This window comes from Polypterus senegalus, chromosome 13 (assembly GCF_016835505.1).
Source record: "Polypterus senegalus isolate Bchr_013 chromosome 13, ASM1683550v1, whole genome shotgun sequence".
NCBI lineage: Eukaryota > Metazoa > Chordata > Cladistia > Polypteriformes > Polypteridae > Polypterus > Polypterus senegalus.
Window position 1 is genome coordinate 154,227,738 of NC_053166.1, and position 22,236 is coordinate 154,249,973.

The 22,236-nt window shown below is 44.0% G+C and overlaps 1 protein-coding gene across 1 annotated transcript in view; it reads right to left on the reverse strand.

Moving 5' to 3' along the window:
* LOC120543357 (transformation/transcription domain-associated protein) overlaps nt 1-22,236 on the reverse strand; it is a 186,490-nt gene that overhangs the window by 67,794 nt on the left and 96,460 nt on the right. Inside the window, exons 29-34 of the mRNA XM_039776392.1 lie at nt 20,772-20,893; nt 20,333-20,503; nt 17,348-17,416; nt 11,824-11,844; nt 941-1,060; nt 506-625 (exon numbers count right to left, since the gene is read on the reverse strand). Coding sequence (XP_039632326.1) covers nt 506-625; nt 941-1,060; nt 11,824-11,844; nt 17,348-17,416; nt 20,333-20,503; nt 20,772-20,893 — 623 coding nt within the window. The remainder of the gene's footprint in view (nt 1-505; nt 626-940; nt 1,061-11,823; nt 11,845-17,347; nt 17,417-20,332; nt 20,504-20,771; nt 20,894-22,236) is intronic.

A 22,236-nucleotide genomic window follows, 5' to 3' on the forward strand; every position in this document is an offset into this window, starting at 1 on the left:
ATGGTTCTGTAATGTACATAATATTAAAATATAATCATTGTCTTGCAGTTTACTCCTCAAATATCCATCCCCACAACTGAGTATACGAGAAAGTCGAGGGGAGACCACTCCCAACTTTTTCGTTTTCAGCCACAGACTTAATTTACATAATCTTAGCGAGTTGGGGCCAGTTGTGTAGTGCGACATCCTGAGCGACTTGATCCGACTGATCTGCAACTCGCCCCAACAAACACATACAGGCCTGTTTTACATTATCAAATAAAGCTTAACTGTGGATTAGCATTTCTAAAAAATGCCATATTTTAGTTGTTTCCCTGTCCAAGTTGTATTTTATTTATTTATTTATTTATTTTTTTTTACTTCAAATGTCAACAAAACATGTCATTTGGCCAAGGGTGTCCAAACTGAACATGACCCCCCAACCCAAAGAATGAATGCCTTGCTGCCATTAAGCCCAAAACATTTACAGAATCCTAAATTCCTAAGACCTGTCTAAAGTCCTTACCATGAACATCCGGCTCCACTGAGGGTCATTCAGGGTTGCTTCCATCATGAAGAGCTCCACAGTCTGGGAAGGGTGGCGAGTCAGAAACTTTATCAGAGGCTCCCTGAAGGGACTGCCGGCCTGCAAACAGCGAGAGCACAGGTGAAGATTACATGAGTGCCTGTGATCGGAGGTCCACCCCACATGGCAGCAGGCTCCTCTTAGCAAGTCAATCCAGGGACAGCTAAGGCCACACAGAGCACACACGCGCCAAGGACTCGGGCCAGTCCGGCCAGCAGAACCATGTGACACATAAGCCATGCTTTACGCGAACGGCGAGAATTCTCTTTGGGAGAAAAGCAGGCTGCTGGTATCAGGAGCAAAACAACGGAGGCAATTAATCTCGCTTCCGAAATGTTAAATGAGCAGTGTTGCGCTTCAGTGACTTGGCGTTACCTCAATTAGCATGGCTCGCTCAGTCTTCATCACCACCTCCAGGAGGGGCTTCACTAGGGTCTGGGGGGCCGCCGGTATCAAATGGAACAGATTAATAATTGCAGAGCAAATTCTCATTTCCTGTCAAGAACAACACATGGACTTTGTGAGATAGTGCAAACAGCAATTAAAATTTCACAGTAGTAGCAGCAGCAGCACCACCATCACCATCACCCTAGCCACCCCAGTATGACACAGACACAGATACACACACAAATATATACATATATATGTACACACCATTAGCCAAAAAAGTTTTAAAACACCTCAAATTTAATCAGGTGGAATGCAATGAAAAACCTAAATGGCGAAAAGGTAAGCAGTAAACTGACAGAAGTTTAACTTTAAAGTTTAGGTTAGCAAAAACTGAAAAAAAGGAAACATCAGAATATTACAAATGGACCTTCTTCAGGGAACAACTAATAGGTTACACCCTACAGACGTTCTGCAAAAATTCAAGTAAATGAAGCCTTGCAAGTTGAAGCAAACAATTTGCACTGGTGTCCCAACTTCTGTGGATTACTTAAAAACTCCTCTGTGTGTCATAAAGCAGAGCTGGAACAGACTGTGTCACTAAGACCCTCTGAAGTCCTGCTTGGATAATGGCGAGAAAACGGTGAGGAACAAATGAAATGGGACAGAGCACTGAAGTGAAGGCCTTTCATTTAAGGACATTGCATTATAAAATAAAAAAATCAAAGTGTCAGTAAGTCCAGTGGTGTCCTACACAACTGGAAGAAACTCTGATAGGAAGAGATCCGGTAGAGCCAAAGTCACACAACCCAATCAGAAGACGTGTTTTTGAGGGTCACCAACTGGCGTGATCACAGGCGCCTCACAGCAGAACAGCTTAACAGCGAGTGTCAGTCTGGACTGTGAAGAGGAGACTTTGTGCCGCGGGTTTGACAGGAAGAAAGCCATAAAGAACACAAAAGGGCCATCCAAATACCTGCTGTGGACTACTGCAGAGTTCAAAAAATGTCTTATGGACCAATGAATCCAAATTGGAAATCCTCGGTTCATCACACAGGGTGCAGTTGGTGAAGGTGAGGGTTCCTCAGTTTGTGACCCCCAACTGTCACACATGGAGGAGGAAGTGTGATGGCCAGAGGTTCTTTTGCTGGAGGCAGCAGAGTTGGTGACTTGCACAGAGTGACCGGTAGTCTGAATCAAAAGGGTTGGCTGTTGTATCACCAAATGGGGGCTACTTTAATGAATCCAAATAAATTTGTACATTTAACGATTCCTAATTTTTTTTTATTTCCCATTTTTTATTTGTTCTATGCCTTTATTTCATGAAACATTAAGACATTAAATTGTGTGCATCTCTATAAAAATGGAGGTGTTGTAAAACTTTTGACCGGTGGTGTATATAATTAAATAGTAAGGGGGGGGGGATCCTACGTACAGTAGGAACAGCATGGAGTTAGTTGACTGGATACAAACAACAAAGAGCTCAGTGCTTGTGATCTTAAAGGAACACCCCACCCAACAATGATACTTTTATTATTCTTTTATCTAACCTGTATTGTTTGCAGGTACAGCTGAGAAAAACGTCTAGTCTCATAATTCACGGAGAACGGACATAACATTTCTGACGAAATGCGCTGCAGCAGGGAGGCCAATGCTGAACAGCAGCAAATGTTATCAAAACGTGTTGCACGATCCACATGTCCGGTATCTAACCGCATCCTCGCAACGTCATTTTTGCGAAATATTGTTAAATATACTAGCGTTAGAAAGACTGGAAGCACCCAGAAATTTTCGTAACTCTGATATGAATTGAAACGTTTAATCGCTTCGCACGTTCCTCCACCATAACCTGTCATCTATCGGGGGAGGAACGGAAGCTTTAGATTTGTCAAAAATTTCGATATCCGGTTTTCAATGGATCGCGACGTTTTAGGGTCCCCCGATACCGATGTAATATCTCGATAATGGGCGTGTGTGTCACAGTTTCTTGTGGATAGCCAAGAGCTAAAATGGCTGGACGGAAAAACACCAAACTCCAAACTTAATTAAGCCTCTTATGAGATGGCGATGTGCCGATTAGTTTTTGGGCCAAATCGTGCGGGAGAAAGAGGCACTTGAGAGGAATATACCATAATTCTGCAATTAATGAGGAATTCTTCTCGTCAATTGCTAGTATAATGACCTGAAAGATCAGAGCGGTAAATAATTACTGAAATATTAAGAGAAGAGTTTGGGTTACTCAGTTCCGGTGGTGAAAAGCCTACTGATGCTCATGTCCGATTTTTCATTTTTTATTATTCTTTAAATCAAGATACCATTATTCTTCTTGACTGCTTTTTCTGGTGAGGGTTGCAGTTGTGGTAGCAGCTACAGATTCCGGCTCTTACCTAAGCTGGCCGACATCTGAAATTCCTTAAACGTGTCCTGGCTTTGCCGCAGGGTCTTCCGCCAGAGGGACATGACATAGGAGGTAACCTACCGACATGCCCGAACAACCTCAATGGGCTCCTCTCGGTCTTGAGGAGCAACGATGCGACTCGACTCTGAGGCTCTCGTAAATCGCTGAGCTTCTAGCCCTGTCATGTAGTGTCGAGCCCAGCAACCCCGTGAAGAAACCTCATTTCTGCCACTTGTACTCACGATCACCCTGTTTTAGTCGTTACCATTATGTTTGTGGCCATAGGCGAGGACAGTGATACAGATCGATATGTAGACCGAGAGGTTCGTCTTTAGACTGCGCTCTGGCTTCACACCCATAAACCACTACAGCGTCCACAGAACCACTGCCACAATCCACTAATCAATCTCACGCTCCCTTTTCCCATCCCTTTCCGTGAAATACTTGAATGCTGCCACCGCCACCTCCTCCAAGGGCAACAACTGGAGAGAGCAATCCACTCCTTTCCAAGAAAGAACCCCAACTTCAAACTTGGAGGTGCTGATCCTCATCCCAGCCACTTCACATTCGGCAGTGAATTGCTCAAGTGCATGCCGAAGGTCACGATCAGATGAGATCATCATCATCCGCAGCAGTATAAAGCAACAATGCTACCCCCTAGGCTCCCCAACTGGACACCTTGATATCCTGTCCATGAAAACCACAAACATGTACCTCTGAATTGATTTAAAAATGAAGCCAAGATACGAGGATAAATCAAAAAAAGTAAAGCTGAGCTGAAAATGACGTGGTAAACATCTGCGATAGCTATGGGGTAGCTGTGTGGCACTCTGCTGTTGGTCTGGTTCAGGGGTGTCTCCAATTCCGGTCCTGGTGGGCTGCAGCGGCTGCAGGTTTTCATTCTAACCATCTTCTTAATTTGTGAGCGGTTTTTGCTGCCGATTAACTTATTTGCCCTTCGTTTTAATTGACGTGACTCAGACCCCCTAGTTGTTTCTTTTTCCTGAATGAGCAGCCAAACAATAATGAGACCCAAAGCGAGCCGCCACATGACCAGCTAACCTGAAAATAAAGAAAGGTGAAGGTCTCGGTCATGTTGGTCTGCTCAGGTCACCAAAACATCTTGACGGTGGTCTTAGACAAAACACAAAATCAACAGTCTGCTGTGGCAGAACGAAAGCAGCAACATTCCTGATATTCAATGACGCCATTAACGGCCAAGCAAGAATCGGCTTCTCATTAAGAAACTGGTTGAAGTGAACTGGAATTTGACGTTCCAGTTTAGCTGGTCATCTGTCGGCTCGTTTCATGTCGCATTTCTGTTTGGCTGCCATTTAATGAAGAAAGGAATGAATCCTTAAATACAGGGCTATTAAAATGAATAGAAAAGGAATTAATTAGCAGTTGTAAGGGACGGCCAGCAGCTCACCCCAGCCGGGACGCCCCGAGGATGGAAGGAATATGGGGGGAAGGCAGCTACATTTGGACAAAGCGCTAGATGGCAGCTTCCCTACAGCATAATGGTGCTCCGGCTACCTGTAAGGCATCAAAGAATTTGGAGTTCGACATCTGGGTAGTGTGGGTGCTGCCAGGGGACGCTCATTTCCTACATAGCCTGGAAGTACTATCAAGTTACGAGGACAGGAGTCCAGAAGTACTCCCGGGCTAACGAGAAACTCAAGATCTCCATCTGACCCATATATAAAGGGCAGCTGTGATTTACTTGCCTGTACATTGTGGCTGTGGTGCATGAAGGGCACTGTCAAAGAAGAAAACAATTAAAATATCTTCTGGGTGCTTTTACCTGGTGTCCTGAGTGTCCGTCTGTTGGGTTTAAAGGGACAACAGTGCCACCTTGCATTCACAAAGTGAAAACTGCTCGCTGATTAGGAAGAGGGTTAGAATGAAAACCTGCAGCGACTGCGGCCCACCAGGACCAGAGCTGGACACCCCTGGCTCTAGTTGAAGCGAACGTCAAATGAACGTGGGCTACAGGACTGCACCATTGTAGAACAATGCACCGTAGTGGGATTTTGTTTGGGTAGAGGGAGTGAAATCCGTTGATGTGGGCCTTCTCCTTCTTTTTCTATCCTGGTGAGGTCCAGTTTATCTCCCGCTCTAAAGACGGTAGTGGACGCCTTTGTATGAAATATTCAGTTTTTCTCCATCTGTTACATGCAATAACCTTCAGTTTTATCACAAAACAAGACTGACAAAAAAGCTATTTTTTTAACCCAGAATTGAGTTTTATCATCACCATTCCCCAGCTTAGATGTTTCCCTTGGCCATCATTACCAATATCACAGAACTAAATTAAAAAAATAAATCATTTTTGAGTGGACTATTCCTTTATTGTTGGTGGCACTGGGCCCTCCTATACCCACCTGGCAGACACCCTGCATACAAGTGGAGCATAATGATATCTGCATTTCCTACCAGGCCTTGTGAGGACATGCCGGGTTGTAACTGCAATGCTGCTCTTGCCCCTTTACACCATCGCCTGCTCAGCATCAATGCCTTATTTATACAGGGACAGCCGGGCAGGACTTTTCAAGTAGGAGATCCACACTAGAATAGCAGCATCTTATTGTGTGTCAACCTAAAAGCCATCACGACGTTGTTTTACATTTTGAAGAGTACTTTGGTTACGAAGACATCCTCCCTAAACCACTAATGATTGGTGAACACTCTAAAAGCACGACACTGCCCAGGACGATGAGACAAAGGATATGAAGATGGAGGTTGCGTTAAGAGATTTCAGAGGTAGAACTGGAAGGCACACACTGAACCACTACCACCCATCCATTATCCAACCCGCTATATCCAAACTACAGGGTCATAGGGGGTCTGCTGGAGCCAATTCCAGCCAACACAGGGCGCAAGACAGGAAACAAACCACAGGCAGGGTGCCAGCCCACCACATAAACCACTACGATTTGATGGCAATTGTGGCTGCTGCACTTGCTGCTGTAAATTTTTGACCTCCTTAGCCTTAACCCCATGTGCAGCTCAGACTCTGACTTCCAACAAAATTACGATTAATCCCGAGTCATACTTGGGGTGACGTGTAATGATCTGCTTTAGAGTGTTACACCCGAATAGCCAGTATTCGGCTGCCATCTAGAGGAGTAGGTTAGGAGCAGGCGCTGATCCAGCACAATTCCACACCCACCACATGACAAACCAACTCAGGATCCCAGATTAGGACCAGCCATGCAACGGGTGACACCTCAGCACCACACTAGTTCAGATGGGATGAAACAGTGGGAGGTTTTTTTTTTATTTTTATGGTGGCTAGAGTGCCAATTCTGCCGCCAACCCCCAGGTTTTGCCCTGCCAGTTGGAGGGCCAACATACAGATTAATGTCATACTCAGGACTAGCGTTTCCCTTACCTGAGGTGTCAAGAGCAGAGAGGTTTCTCTCTCTCTCGTCCACTGCACTCTATTTCCTGCCATCTCCATCTTCAAAACCCAGTCTCCTGTGTATCCTTCTCTACCACACCCTTCCATCTTGTTTTTAGTCTTCCATTTCTTCTTTCCCTTCACAGTTCCATCTCTGATACTCTCCTTTGCACTCCCTCTGGTCGCCATACATGTCCAGCACATTGCAGTCACATGCATTACTATTATTATTTCAACGGGCGTAAGGCAAAAACACGTACTGGCATGCCGATCCTTGGCAGGGCTCCATCACACAACCAAGCAGAAAAGAGTTTGTTGCATGCAATCGGGTAACGGAAACCTATAAATAAAGCATCAGTTTGACTAAACCTATTCATAAAACACAAGAAAATGACCACTGATGTCAAGCTTATTGTTGGAGTCATGGTGGCCAGCGAAGATGTTTACGGTATATACTCGCGCATAATTTCTCCCGGGGATAAGTTGGGACTTGATTTTACCGTATAATTTCTGGTATTTTATAATGTCGGTCGTATAAGTCGAATGTGGAAAACTCACGCTATTGGTCCAAGAGATTATGATATGCCAACGCCCACCTGAGAGAGTAACCACGGAGCACACGGCCTTTTGTGCCTACGTGACCATACGGTGATACCCGAACTATTCCGAAGCGACGTTTGCACTGATTTGTGTTTTTTGTATCTCACACCCTCATACACCTTTATCGTAAGAGCATCCCTTATCTACGATGGAGCGTTCGATAAGAAGAAAATATGAAGTTGCTTTTACATTAAACATCGTTAAAGTAGCGAAAGAAATTGGTAACTGCGCTGCTGCAACAAAATTCGATGTGTCTTGAGAAACTGATGCGAGATTGGAGGAGGCAAGAAGATGAAAAAAAAAACAAACATAAGTGTCGCATTTTTGAACAGGCGTATAAGTCGTCGGAATTTATGATCGATTTTTCGGGTTTCAAGACCCAACTTATACGCAAGTATATATACGCTAATTCTTTTTGTTGCGCGGTTTAATGACGTTTGACATTTTGACAGAATAGAACTCCAGAAGATTACTGCACCTGTCAACACGGATATTTAAGAGACCAGGCTTCTGTCTTAACCAGGCTGTTCACCTTAACTCGATTGTGTATGTGTGTGAGTGTGTGTGAGTACACACCCAGGGAAGGACTGGCTCCCTGTCTAGGGATTGCTCCTGACTTGAGCCCTATGCATGCTAGGATGAGGCTGCAGCTTCTCCACCACCCTACTGAGGATAAAGCAGGTTTGGAAGGTGCATGGGATGGATAGATGAATGGATGGAGCTTCTCCTTTTCTTCTTGCTGCTTAAGGTGGTTGGAGGGATTATGACTTTCTCCAAACCTTCACTGCACGTTTTAACCGTTCTGGAAATGACAGGGCTATGATGACTCTGCACAGGTCACTTATTTCTAAAACGTGGCACATTTGTACGGAGGGACGTTTATACTTTTATGAGACCGAACAAATAAAATTCCATGCAACTAGTATTATGACAACAAAATGAAAAGGTGAGCCATTTCACTGCTTTGACTTATAGAACACTAACATCTTATTGTGCATCTCCAGCACCACCTCTAAAGCTCACCTTTGAAACAGCAGGGGACTCGCTCAATCTAGAGAGGCAAAACACACTCTAAAGGGAGTCTTCTATGTAGAAAGGTGACCAATTTGCTTGGATAATCAAGTTTTAGTTTACTCAGCTGTCTGAAAGGCCCTCCACGAAGGGATACGCCCGGCCCTGTGCTAACCAAGGAGCTCAACTGATGGCACAGCTTCTTCCCATCTGTCAAGTGTGCTGTGGCTAGGCACAGTTCCAACCCCATTGTTAAATTTGCTGAGGATGCTACCACCACCATCATCATCGGGTCTTACCATCAAAAGTGATTAGGCAGCTTACCCAGGAAAGCTCTGCCGTCTGACTCAGTGGTGCCAGGACAACAATCTCTGCTTTAATGTCAGCAAAGCAAGGAGCCGGTAATTGATTCAGGAAGCAGGAGGAGGCTGACACTTCATTCTAAATTGGAGGGGATGCTATGGAGAGGGGTCAGCAGCTAGAAACTCCTTAGAGTCAGTATCTCGGATGACCTGAAGCATGCACAGCACATCTTGGAAGTTTATTAAGAAGCCTCACCAATGTATGTGATTACTTATGAAAGGGGTACCCAATGTGATTTTTCTGAAGTGCTATAACTACAGCAGTTTATATGCCCCCCCCATCACTTATTGGGTCCTTTATACTGGCATTCAATCAGAGGCATGCACAAACTATGTGATGTCACTGGCCTTTTAAAATGTTGGCAGCCTCTTGAAAAACCTAATGCAAGATGATATGGTGAGACCCATGGCATCCATGCCATCTGACACGGATGATGTATTTCACTTTTTCTCTGTTTTCACAGTCAGCTAAATGTAGCTAAGCTTGCTATCAGTATGTGCTCGATTAGCCCGCATTTTATGACTTGTCCACTATGTTATGTTGTGTAACAGCCAGAGTTGATTTTTTTTTTTTTTTAATTTCCGTTTTAGGGTCGATGTTCAAATTAGTCAGTCAGTCATTACCCAACCCGCTCTATCCTAACACAGGGTCACAGGGGTCTGCTGGAGGCAATTCCAGCCAGTAGTATAAGTAACAAATTGTAATCAGGATTAGGGTAGGATTAGGGTTGGGGATATGGCCATAAAGGCACGCTCTGACACGCTTAGTTCCCAATTTAAATTCTTAAAAATATTTTGTTTGATTCAACCCCCCACCATTATTCTAGAACCCTATAATTTAGAAATTTCATAAATATTTAAAAAACTAATAAATATTCCTTAATCTAATTAACAAATGATATCTAATAAAATGAATAATATTTAATAGTCCTTAAAATGTGGTTAAAAGAATTTCATAATTGATACTCCCTATAATTTAATAGTAAGCCCACAATAATTTAATAAAGAATAATTAATAATAAATCTCTCTCTCTCTCTACATAGATATAGATATCTATATAGATAGATATCTATCGATATCTATATCTAGATAGATATATATCTATATCTATCGATATCTATATCTAGATAGATATATATCTATCTATCTATATCTATATCTCTATCTATCTATATCTATATCTATATCTATATCTATATATATATATATCTATAGCAACGGGCGGCTGAGTCCTTCAACACTAGATCCGGGGGAGCCCCGGTACGTTTGGTGACAGCCCTCCTGATTTACATTGACAGCTGTGGGACTTCAGGACTCAGACCTGTTGGGCTCAATGGCTCCCGAGTATTGGCTGCAGGCTCTTTTTGTAGCCCTCCCAAAGTGCTCCAGGTGGTAACTGGCCTAATTAGGCTGCACTTCCGGGTGTGGCTTCATTCCAGCCCACAGAGGCTCGTTAAGCCATGCAGTTCCTCCGGGTGGTGGCCATGGAGCCCAACAGGTCTTAGTCCTGAAGTCCCACAGCTGTGGCCCCAATGTAACCCAGAATGGCTGCCACCAAGCGTTCCGGGGGACATAGAGTGCACCCCATGGCTGCTCCCCCGGATCTAGTGTTGAAGGGGCGTCCCAGCGCCCGTCACAATATCTATCTATCTATATTTATATCTACCTATATTTATATCTATCTATCTATCTCTCTCTATTATATATCTCTAATATATATATATATATATATATATATATATATATATATATATATATATATATATATATCTATACCACTGACTCACTCATCACGAAATATCCCGACTTGAAATTTGGAATGTAGGTTACCCTTGGCCCATAGGTGCTCACTAAGAAATGGTATTAAAAATTTTGAAGTCCAAGCACAAAATTTCTTATAGTTTTTTTTTAAACCCGTTTGTATGTCTGTCTGCATTTCACAAGAGAACTACCTAACGGAATTAAATCGGGTTTTTGATCTAGAATTGTCTTGAACATTCAGTTGATTTTGCGACTTTCTCATGGCGCTAAGTATCACAGTTCGCTTGCGGTACCGATTTATTAGTGCGAATCCAAGAGAGACTCATCGGGCTGCAAGGCCCTCCTTACTCACCCGTCTGCCTTGGGGCGTAACCTTAAATCCGCTTAGTCAGCGAACGAGAGAACTATTTAACAGATTTAGATCTTTTGTTTTTTTTATTTCTATGATTTCCTTCAACATTCCGGTTGATTTTCCCCTCTCCCCCTTTGTGTCTTTCATTTTTGACCTATAAAGCCTTTACCCCACCTGTGCTGGCCAAGAGCTTGTAACCCGAGTTCAGAATTTGGCTGCTGTGGATTGGTCAGGCCTGGGCGTTTGGCACAGACCTACATAACATGACAGTACAGGCCTTCCTCCATTTGAGTCTTGTGAGCAGGAAGGGAATCGTAACCGTTTGAAGTAGTCGTCTATCAAGTTTGCTGTTGACTCTTGTGACTTAGCCAACAAATACGGTGAGAAATGTAGACAGAGGGTTTGTTCCTGCTGCTCTAACCTTTGGGCCACTGAGATGACAGACAGGCAGACTAAAATAGCAAAAGTACAATTACTTTTACCGGATAATCCGTATCTGCTAAAAGGCCAGTGCCGATGAGTTTTATAAGAGCAGAGCCACCATCTGAATCCAGGAAATATTCAAAAATATGTTCTCTCAGTATGAGGACCTGTGACCCTGGCATGTTAAAGTGAAGCATCTAGAGTTCAGGGTCACTTTACTCACGTCTAAGAATACAAACAGGAGCTCTAAATTGAAAGCACCCCCAAAAGTCTTGGAGAGTCCATTGTATGGCAGGAACGGTTTGCTGTTAGCTGAAGAGCAGACTGATCTTCACATCGATGGAAAAACTGGCGTTGTGGCGATACCCCCACCCCAACCCCATCCCATCACATCACATCACATCACATCACGACACACCATAACTCACAAAAACAGCAGCACCACCACCAGCACAAGGAGAAAGGAGGAGAAGCAACAGAAGGGACACACAGCAACACGGCTACCATCACCACAACAGAGAAAACTCCAAAGAGCCTCGGAGCTGGGCTGCGATTCTCACCTCCACGCCTTCCAGGACAGGCTGAGCCAAAACAAAACAGAATAGCGGAAAATGACAGAAAAATAAATAAATAAATAAATAAATAAATGCAACATGACTAGAGGGATGGGAATGAGTCAGGCAGCGCAAATAAAGATATGCAACAAAAAAACAAAAAAAGCAGGCCAACCTGGACACTCCATCCTTTACGACTAACAGACAGAGCAAAGCAGGCAGCAAAATCAGTTCAAAGCAAAATATTGCCCTTACACACATTTGACAATAATGCATAGTAAATTATTAAACCACAAAACACTTATATACAGTACATATAGGAAGCACACAATAAAACAGTCGTTATTACAATGTTTAACACAAAATTGCATGACGATCCAAAGTCTATTAATGTCTAATTGAGATACAGTTTGGCCAGTTGACAACGGAGCAGAGGAAAGCGAAAGCTCAAGGGAACGACGTTACCAAAGAAAATAAAAATTGGGGGGTCACAGTTCCGATACACTTTATGGCCAAAACGTTTGTGGACACCTGACCATCACGACAAAATGAGCTTGCTGGACATCCCATTCTAATAGCATGGGCACTAATATGGAGTGGTCCACATTAGAATAGCCTCTCCTCTTCTTTCAACAAGAGTTTCTGAATGTGTCTCTGGGAATTTGTGCCCATTCAGCCCATGGAGGTCAATTTGTGAGGTCAATGTGTGGATTCTGGACCAGAAGATGGTGCCCAATCGGGTTGTGGTCATGGGCCCGGTGTGGGCTACTCAAGTCCCTCCATGTTTTTTTTTATGGATCTGGCTTTGTACACTGAAGCAAAAGGTCATGTTGGAAAAGAAAAATATATACATATATATATATATATATATATAAAAAATACTTTTTAAAAGTTATATAAACTTATATAAACTAAAAAGTAAAAAATAAGTCTCTCGTACATCACTCGTAAAATAAAAGGTGGGCACATTTGCTAAGATTTTAAGAAGTGTTTGTTGAATGTTGATTGATGAAAAGAGCCCATGCTTTTATTTTGTGAGTGATGTATATGACAGACTTATTATTTTTTACTTTTTAGTACAATTTTCAAGTTAATCTAGGCGTGGTTTTTAAAAAGTATTGTTTGTATATAAATATTATTTTCAACTTTTTACTCTTGGGTTTGGTTTAGTAGAATTTTGTAATCAATATTTGAACACTTCCTTTAATATTACTAGCCATTACTAGCGCCATCTATTGGCGAAATCTTTTAACTATTCTTCATATGAAAATTTCATTTCTTAATTAGCACGGATTAATTGATCAATTAATGAAACGGATTATTAATTCATGCATTGTCATCAGAAGTGAGTTAAGTGTGCAAAATTTCAAGTCATTTGGACAATAGGAAGTGGGTTACATATCGATTACAAGATTTGTACCAGACAACAAACAGGTGATGTTAAAATAAGCGTGGTAATAATAATAATAATAATAATAAAAAAGGACCTTCCTCAAACTGTTGCTACGAATCTGGAAACCCACAAGGTTTTCTAAAATGTGTTTGTGTGCTGTAGCATCAACAGTACCCTTACATGGAGAGAAGGGACCCTGACAGGGCCGTCTTAACATTATTATAGGCGCCTGGGCAAAGCAGTGCACTGCGGTCACTACCTACATAACCACTCAGTAAGTCACAACATATATACCGTGTTTCCCCGAAAATAGAATGATTTTTCAGGATGCTCATTATATAAGCCCTACTCCGAAAATAAGCCCTAGTTACGATACCGCGCAGGCGACTTTTTGATGAGCGATAAACACCTACTGCTACCGTATGTGCGCAGATGAACAGGAAATAATACCGGTATTTTGACCCCCCGACAAGATGAGTGCAAAAAGAAAGAGCTATTCTGTCGAGCACAAGAGTTGTAAAAATCTGCAAAGAGAAGAAGCTGGATATCCAAACGCACTACGAGCAGGCTACATGGACAAGAGGTGCTCATTTAAGGAAAGCTCTATTGCTAGACACGAGACATTGGGGCCAACTGTTCTAAAGGAAATGGAGTCGCATGAATTCAGGGTTTGGAGAGTTATGATGATGTTGCAGAAGATGACTGTATTTGAATAATTGTAGATTTCTGTTTCATAATACTAGGGCAGGGGTCCTCAATCCCGGTCCTGGAGAGCCGCAGTGGCTGCAGGTTTTTGCTCCAACCCAGTTGCTTAATAAAAAGCACTTATTGCTAAAGTAACACTTCTGCTTCACTTTAGTGATTTTGAGCCCTTATTGCTTAATTTTGTCTTAAACAGCTATTTGAATTGCTCCTTATTATCAATAACATGCAAATGACAAGAGAGAGCAGCATTTCTCCATTTACATCTGTGTGTATTTATCTGCACTATTGGGTTTAATGAAATACTTGGAAGAAAAATGAAGAGAAAAAAGTGAAGGACTGAGAATTACTCGTCCATTTTAGCCTTCAAATCATTTGCATGATAGAAAGGGAAAGAAAATCTAGGATCTGAGAATGACCTGACATAGCAGAGTTCATTTAATTTCATAGCTTGTTAGTGCTTTATTGGCAAGAATTGCTTTCTAATTAAGCAACCAGGTCAGAACAAAAACCTGCAGCCACTGCGGCTCTCCAGGACTGGGATTGAGGACCCCTGTACTAGGGGGTTGTGTCCCTGGCTCGCTTCACTCGCCCACCCCTCCCCGCGGCACACCAGTAACTTTGCGTCGTCGTGAAGGTGGGGATGAACGCACGCTAAGGAGACGTGGTCGGATCAACCGCCGTCTTACTGCGTGTCGATCATTTAAAAGCCTGTGCAGCAGCAGTCCTTTAGTCTCACTGCCTTGTCTTGCGGGTCGTTAAAGTGTCTCTGACAAAATCACGTATCGTCTCCTTCCAAGATTTTTTTTTTTTTATAATTGAGAGAAATGTAGATTTTTGTTCACGGACAAACAAGACATCCCCTGAAAATAAGCCCTAGCGCATGTTTAGGACGAAAAATTGATATAAGACCCGGTCTTATTTTCGGGGAAACACGGTAGATTAGCATGGGGCCCCAATGCTTGTTGGGCCTCCGGGCAACTACCCAGTGTGCCCAAGCGTTAAGATGGCCCTGAATCTTGCCCAAAACTCTGTCATTATCTCCGCTCCACCAAACTTAACAGTAGGCACTACAACAACAGCGTTTATTTCTATAGCACATTTTCATACAAAAAGTAGCTCAAAGTGCTTTACATAATGAAGAAAAGAAAAATAAAAGACAAAATAAGAAATTAAAATAAGACAACATTAGTTAACATAGAAAAGGAGTAAGGTCTGATGGCCAGGGTGGACAGAAAAAAAAATAAATAAATAAATAAAAACTCCAGATGGCTGGAGGAAAAAAAAAAAATAAAATCTGCAGGGGTCCCAGACCACAGGACCACCCAGAAAGTAGTGCTCTCTTGGCATCCACCAAACTCGGATTGGTTGATCAGATAGTAAAGTGTCATCTCCAGACAGAGGAGTAGCTTCAGTGACAGACTTTTGTCACCGTCCTGCTCCACTGACAGACTGAGGAGATCGTTCCTCCCCCACACTATGCGACTCTTCAATTCCACCCGGGGGAGTAAATGTGAACATTAATTTTATTTAAATTTTTTTTTCATTTTTATTACTCTTTAATTTAATATTGTTTCTTTGTATCAGTATACTGCTGCTGGATTATGTGAATTTCCCCTTGGGATTAATAAAGTATCTATCTGTCTGTCTGTTATATAGTGCCTTTCCTATCTATCTATCTAAAGTGTGATTCATCAATCCAGGAAACAAGTTGCCACTGCTCCAGATTTCAATGGCAGCAGGCGTTGCACAACTCCAGCCAACGCTTGGCAATGCGCATAGAGCTCTCAGGCTTGTGTGCAGGTGCCCGGCCTTGGGAACCCCGACACACAGCTCTTGTGATGATGTTGCTTCCAGAGGCAGGTCAGAACTGTGTTGTGAGTGATGCCACAGAGGGTAGGCCATTTGTACACACACACTTCAGCGCTCTGTGAGTTTGCGTGGCCTACCACTTCCACTTCACAATAACAGCACGTATAGTTGACCGGGGCAGATCTGGCAGAGCAGAAATCGGGCGTACTGACTATTTGTAAAGGTGGCATCTTATGACAGAGCCGTGTTTAAAGTCACGGAGCTCTTCAGTACGACTCAGTCTCCTTCCAATCTTTACCAAAGAAGATTGCATTTTAACAATGAAACACCGGAGCTCAGTAATCTGGACTGGTGTCCACATACATTTGGCCACATAGTGTAACTAATGAGTGAGCTGGCGGTCAGTTGGCAACACTATTCATTTAGCCGCCCCAAATCAGCACACAATTTAGATACCAGCTTCATTCTCAAGCTTCTTACTGCCAACAGACAGGAGCACACAAGAGAAACCAGCAAAGGATTTGTGCCCGGAGGCCATCCCTCCAAAGCACACAACTCCAATCGACTTCTGGGTTTCTCTTTTTCTTTTTTTTCCCCAAAAACAGCAATGTTGCGTATTTATTTCACCTTTTCTCTCTTTAAACAAGGTTATCTGTCAGGCGGATATCAAGTAACCCGCGTAAGCCTCATTACAAAGGCGGCCTGGCCTGTGGGAGCCAGCGTGCTAATTAATCATCTACCGTAATGGTGCGCGTGTCACATTTTCAGAGCGGGCCGAGAGGGAGAGAAAGAGAAAGAAGGAGAAAGCATCTGTATGGTGGCAGGCACTGCCTCATTATGGGAGGCATCCACAGCCGGACCTCCACCCTGGGTGGTACGGTGCAGTGAAGCCGCAAAGGGTGAAGATTTACTGCCTGTGAAGGGAGACACACACTCAGCTATTTCCAGGCATGGCATCTTTAGGCCCGGGTTTTTGATGTATGGTGGAGCCCAGCAAAGGCATTTAGGCTGTTTCAGACTTCAAAGATTGTGAAATATTAGATATAAATAAATAAACAAATAAATAAAACACGATAAATAATTAAATGACTTAAAGTAGGGCAAACTCGCAGAACTTCTTTCACTTGCCTAGGACACCTGGCGTTCTAGAAAAGCAAAAATGAATTCAAATTCCAGTTCCTTCCTAACACCACCTCCATAACGCTGTGAATATTTAAGCACTCGCTGCAACAAAACAGCTTTGCTCAGCAGAACCAGCAAGAGTTTTCCCATCACCTCTTCCCTACACCTGCTTCTTATAGCACCTTTTTTGCAAAGGTGTCATCTGTGATGCATTGTGGATCTCGGACAACAGCGAGAGCCGCTTTTTGAGCAGCTCATTAACCTGACACTTCCTTTGCACATTAATGTCACTTAAACTAAAAGGATGTACTGGGAAGTTGTGTGTAATTATGCTGTGATTAAGGGGAGAGCACGGCGACAGCATACCAATTAGCACAACACCGGCCTGCCCCTAGCAATGGATGCCGCACACGGGAAGATCAATACGGAACATCGTGTCACGCCACTCAGGCGCTGGCGAATCGCCTTCAATTCCCAGTCACCTTCCCTCTGGGTACTTACACTGCCGTCGCTGCGCTGGCCCCCTTTGTGAGTGATGACCACCACTTCCATCCACTTACGTAAATGTTGCTGAAAAGGAAAGAGAGAGATAAACGTAAGCACATTATTGGATTGTCTCTGCTGGTCATTCGATATTGGATAGACAGACTGGCATGAAAGGTACCACATTACAGACAGACAGACAGAAAGGGCACAATCACTGGAACACAGAGAGGTGTCTTCAAGGACAGGAAGTCTGCAAGAACATGAAGGATCTGTCCACAGTTGGGTGTTGGCGGGAGTCAAAAAAAGTGGACAGGAGGCAAGCAAAGCACCTGAGAAGCGGCCTTTACGAGAGAATGTCACCGACAGAGGAAGGGCCAGGTAGGAGAGTCGGAGACGCAAAAGAACACAAAAGAAAGGCGCAGAAGGAATGCGGAGGGTACACACACGGCAAGAGATCAAATGTTTTACAATTTCAAATTCAAGTTTTGGGGCGGCACGGTGGCGCAGTGGTAGCGCTGCTGCCTCGCAGTTGGGAGACCCGGGTTCGCTTCCTGGGTCCTCCCTGCGTGGAGTTTGCATGTTCTCCCCGTGTCTGCGTGGGTTTCCTCCCACAATCCAAAGACATGCAGGTTAGGTGGATTGGTGATTCTACATTGGCCCTAGTGTGTGCTTGGTGTGTGGGTGTGTTTGTGTGTGTCCTGCGGTGGGTTGGCACCCTGCCCAGGATTGGTTCCTGCCTTGTGCCCTGTGCTGGCTGGGATTGGCTCCAGCAGACCCCCGTGACCCTGTATTCAGATTCAGCGGGTCAGAAAATGGATGGATAGAAATTCAAGTTTTGTTTGGTCTTTCGGTTCCCACAGTGGCATTTTGCCCTTTACGTTCACTGTAAGTACTTGTTTTAACTCTCTGCTTTTTAAACTTTTACATTTTTGGGATTGCGAACTGGCGGTTTATTGTTTAGAGGATTACCTTTTTTTTGCTTTATTCCGGTTGCAATAAAAATCTTTAATTATTATACTCTTTCAGGGCTGAATATTTGTTTTTGTTCAGCGACTGGCGGGAATGCACAGCAGAGCAGCTGCCTTCCGCCCAGTGGAGTAAAAAGTGAATCTGGCGAATGTGCAAAGCAAAATGCTCCTCGGACAACGCGTTGCGTATTATCACTGAATGGGACTCTTGATTTTGATGCGAGTGATCTGGAGATCAAAAATGAAAGTGATGTACCAGCATCAGCGGATCGGTCCCCGGCCGATCGTAGTGCTGAACGCGTGCACGTAGCAGCCGGCAGCTGTGTGAAGACACTCTTACGAGTCGTTATGTGTCGACATCCACCTCGATTGAGTTAAGGAACACTGCTTTTGTTATACTGGGCCAGAGAGATTTATTCATGTTTTCCTCTCCTACTTTCAAGGTGTTTTGCTATTCAAGCCTTCACACTCTTTTATCGTGCTAGGCCTGTGCAGGCCTTGGCCTGCTACTTACATTTGGGGGTAAGGTTGGGTTTATACTTCACGTGACGGGACGCATGCTCCAGGGGACACTCCTGCTACGCAAACATTGTACTGTTTATAGTTGTGTGCGTATTTTACGTAAATCTGGAGGAATCCACCAGGCGGCGGTACGAGATATCATCACTGTGAAAACAGGTTTGGCTTCGCTGTGTTCTGAATTTAATGGGTGTTCCAGGCAATTCACATGACACCTTGCCGCAATATCTCTGAAAAGGGAGTTTAATGATTAAATCCATCAAACCAGGGATGTGTCCATTCCAGCAAGCATTGGGCACGAGGCAGAAACAATCCCTGGACGGGGCATCAGCTCATCGCAAGGTGAATACAAGCACACATACACAATGGCGTCATTTTGGTGTCAACAAATCTGCATATCTTTGGAAGGAAACCGGAGCACAGTGTGGAAACCCAGCAGGAAAACATGGATACCAGCGACGTGACTCCCTGCGAAACAGCAGCGCTACCCGCTCCGCCACCGTGTCACCCCCATGTGTGTAATTATTAACAGTATTCACTATTTAAATGAAATTAACGATTTATCTGTAAAATGTAACAAATACATTTCATCATGAAAGTGATATCAAGTATAAATCTTAGGATTCTAAATGTGCAGAGAGTTGGAATATCATACATGTAATGAACTCAGTGTGGCGATCTATTGCTGTCAGTTCCAGAGGAAGCTCCAGAAAAAAAAGACGGCACAGTAGACGGTATGTGAGACTTTTAAAATGTATCGTGTCATTACGATCGGGAATATGCGACGCTTGAATATAAAAGCACCACGAATGCATCGTTACGTCGGCATTTTGCTTCACCAGATCAAACCATTCTTCAAACATCGAAGCGCGCACGCCGATCTCGTAGGATCCGCAAAGCGGCTTTCTGTCACATGTAGATAGTAACCAGAGACTCTGACGTCACATTCCGACTTTTAGCGCACTGCGCCCCCCGACTTTGCTGGTACTGCAACTCGCGCACGCGTCACGTTAATTTCTGAGGACGCGTCAAATGAACACTGGGAACGCGTGGCAGCCATGATGCGTGCACGTTCTGAGTGTGAAGTATAAACGAGCCCTTAGATTACTATTTTCTTTATTTATTTTTTTTCTTTCAAATCCACCATGTAGAAGCTTAGCCTCACTTTGAGTTTTGTCAGGCAGAATTCTAAACACAGGGTCTGCATGCAGCCAATTATTCTAAAACTTCACTTACTTTACTAGTTTTTACTTCTAATGTGCTTTAATGATTTATTACAGGTTAGGACCCCTTTCACACCTTTTCATGCAGTGCCTATTAGTTTGCTATGAATGAAAAAAAAGTTTATTGTCACTACACTTTTAAGTTTATCAGAGAAAAAAATAAAGGATTCACAAAAATAAAATTTTAACCCAATCAGTCAATTTAAGACGGGGGTCAAAAAAAAAAAGAAACATTGGATACATTTTTCTAGACACAGATGGCCTACCGGTAGTAAAGGATGTTAACGTACCATCATTTGGTCGCAGAACTTGTCATTGAAGGAGTTTGGGAACAGCCGAGTGACTGAGGTTAGCCGGTTCACCACATTGAGAGTCAGGCTGCGGTAATCACCCAGCATCATCAACAGGGGGCGCATGTGGGTATGGATCTGGTCCACCTCAATTGTGGCTCCTTCCAAGAACTGGCAGGGGGAAACAGAAATGGGACATGAGGTTATACATACAGTACAAATGGCAGGCCCACATATACCCATCACAACACCAGACAGGAGCAGCCATCCTCATATGATGTTAAGTAGTGGCTGAAATCTTAAGAGCTGTCATTTCTTACTAGAGGGAATCCACTAACAGTCCTGTTTCAGAAGGCTACGTTGCAGAGACCACCCGTTTAGTTATAAAAAGAGCAGCAACCTGTGCCTCGGGCTCAGCAAAACGCTGCCAAGTGCTCACCTTTCTCATACAGGCCTCGCCAGCCTCCTGAAGCTCATTATTGGTGGAGTTGAGAGCTTTGAACAGGGCCGCAATGATTTTTTCTCTCGACTGCGGCAGGTAATTACAGGCGGCCAGGGCATCTGGAAGAGACAAAGTAATGAATTGCTTTCAAGGCCCCCGTCACGGTATCAGAGCCACCAGCCTACGAGCCTAGCGAGCTCCTGGGATGAACAGGCTGCAGTTGCGCTCCAGTAACCTCATCAACGAAGTCCCCCTTACCACATATTCACCCCCCACCCCTACGTGAGATCCTGTAAAGGTCTATGTAAGAAAATGGCCACAAGGTACCCTGGTGGCTAAGAAGCTGAACTATGTAGGACAAGGTCACTATTTCAGTCCCTCCCCATCAACAATGGATCCATGTGACCAAGTGAATTTCACTAACTCTGCTTGTCCCTTAAATACAGTACAGTGTAAAGCATTCCCAAACATTACCTTCAAATTTAATGAAAGGCGCTATATACAGCACACTCAAAAGTATTTAGACCCCTTCACTTTTTCAAAATGGGCAGCATGGTGGCGCAGTGGTAGCCCTGCTGCCTCGCAGTAAGGAGACCTGGGTTCCCGGCGTATAGATTGCATGTTCTCCCCGTGTCTGCGTGGGTTTCCTCCCACAGTCCAAAGACATGCAGGTTAGGTGCATTGGCGGTCCTAAATTGTCCCTAGTGTGTGCTTGGTGTGTGAGTGTATGTGTGCCCTGCGGTGGGCTGGCACCCTGTCCAGGATTTGTTCCTCCCTTGCGCCCTGTGCTGGCTGGGATTGGCTCCAGCAGACCCTCGTGACCCTGTGTTAGGATATAGCAGGTTGGATAACTGCTATAACTGGATGACTGACTTTTTCAAAATTTTGGTATGCTGCAGCCTTGTGCTAAAATCATTTGAATTAACTTCTCTCATCACGTGACACTCAATACTTCTGAGTAATAAAGCAAAAAAAAGCATTTAAAAATTCAGCAGACTTAGTAAAAATAAAAAACTGACTGTGGCAGACGCCCCCGAGTACAGAACGCCCGATTTGGGGTGGTTAGAGTATTTTGAAGACCCATTCTCCCCCGGACCGACAGTGGGCGGCCCCCTTGGTTTCCAGCAGGGCCACAGGTTGTGAGCATGGAAGCTCAATCCTGCTGGGGCCCGTGGCCACCACCAGGGGGCGCCTGGACATTTACAGGGCCCTAATTGGCAGCACTTCTGCCACACCCGGAAATGTTGCCGGAAGAAGCTCGTTGGGCACCAGGAGTCCTTCTGGGTGCCCTATAAAAGGAGCCAGCCACCAGCACTCAAGGGCCAGAGTCGGGAGGAAGAGGACAAAGCCTGAGGAGGAGTGGAGGCAGAAGGACTGGCAGCAAAGAAGGGACTGCACTCTGTGCTTTACTATGTGCTGTGGAAGGCAATAAACTGTGTGCTGTGTGGTAAAACCCGTGCGT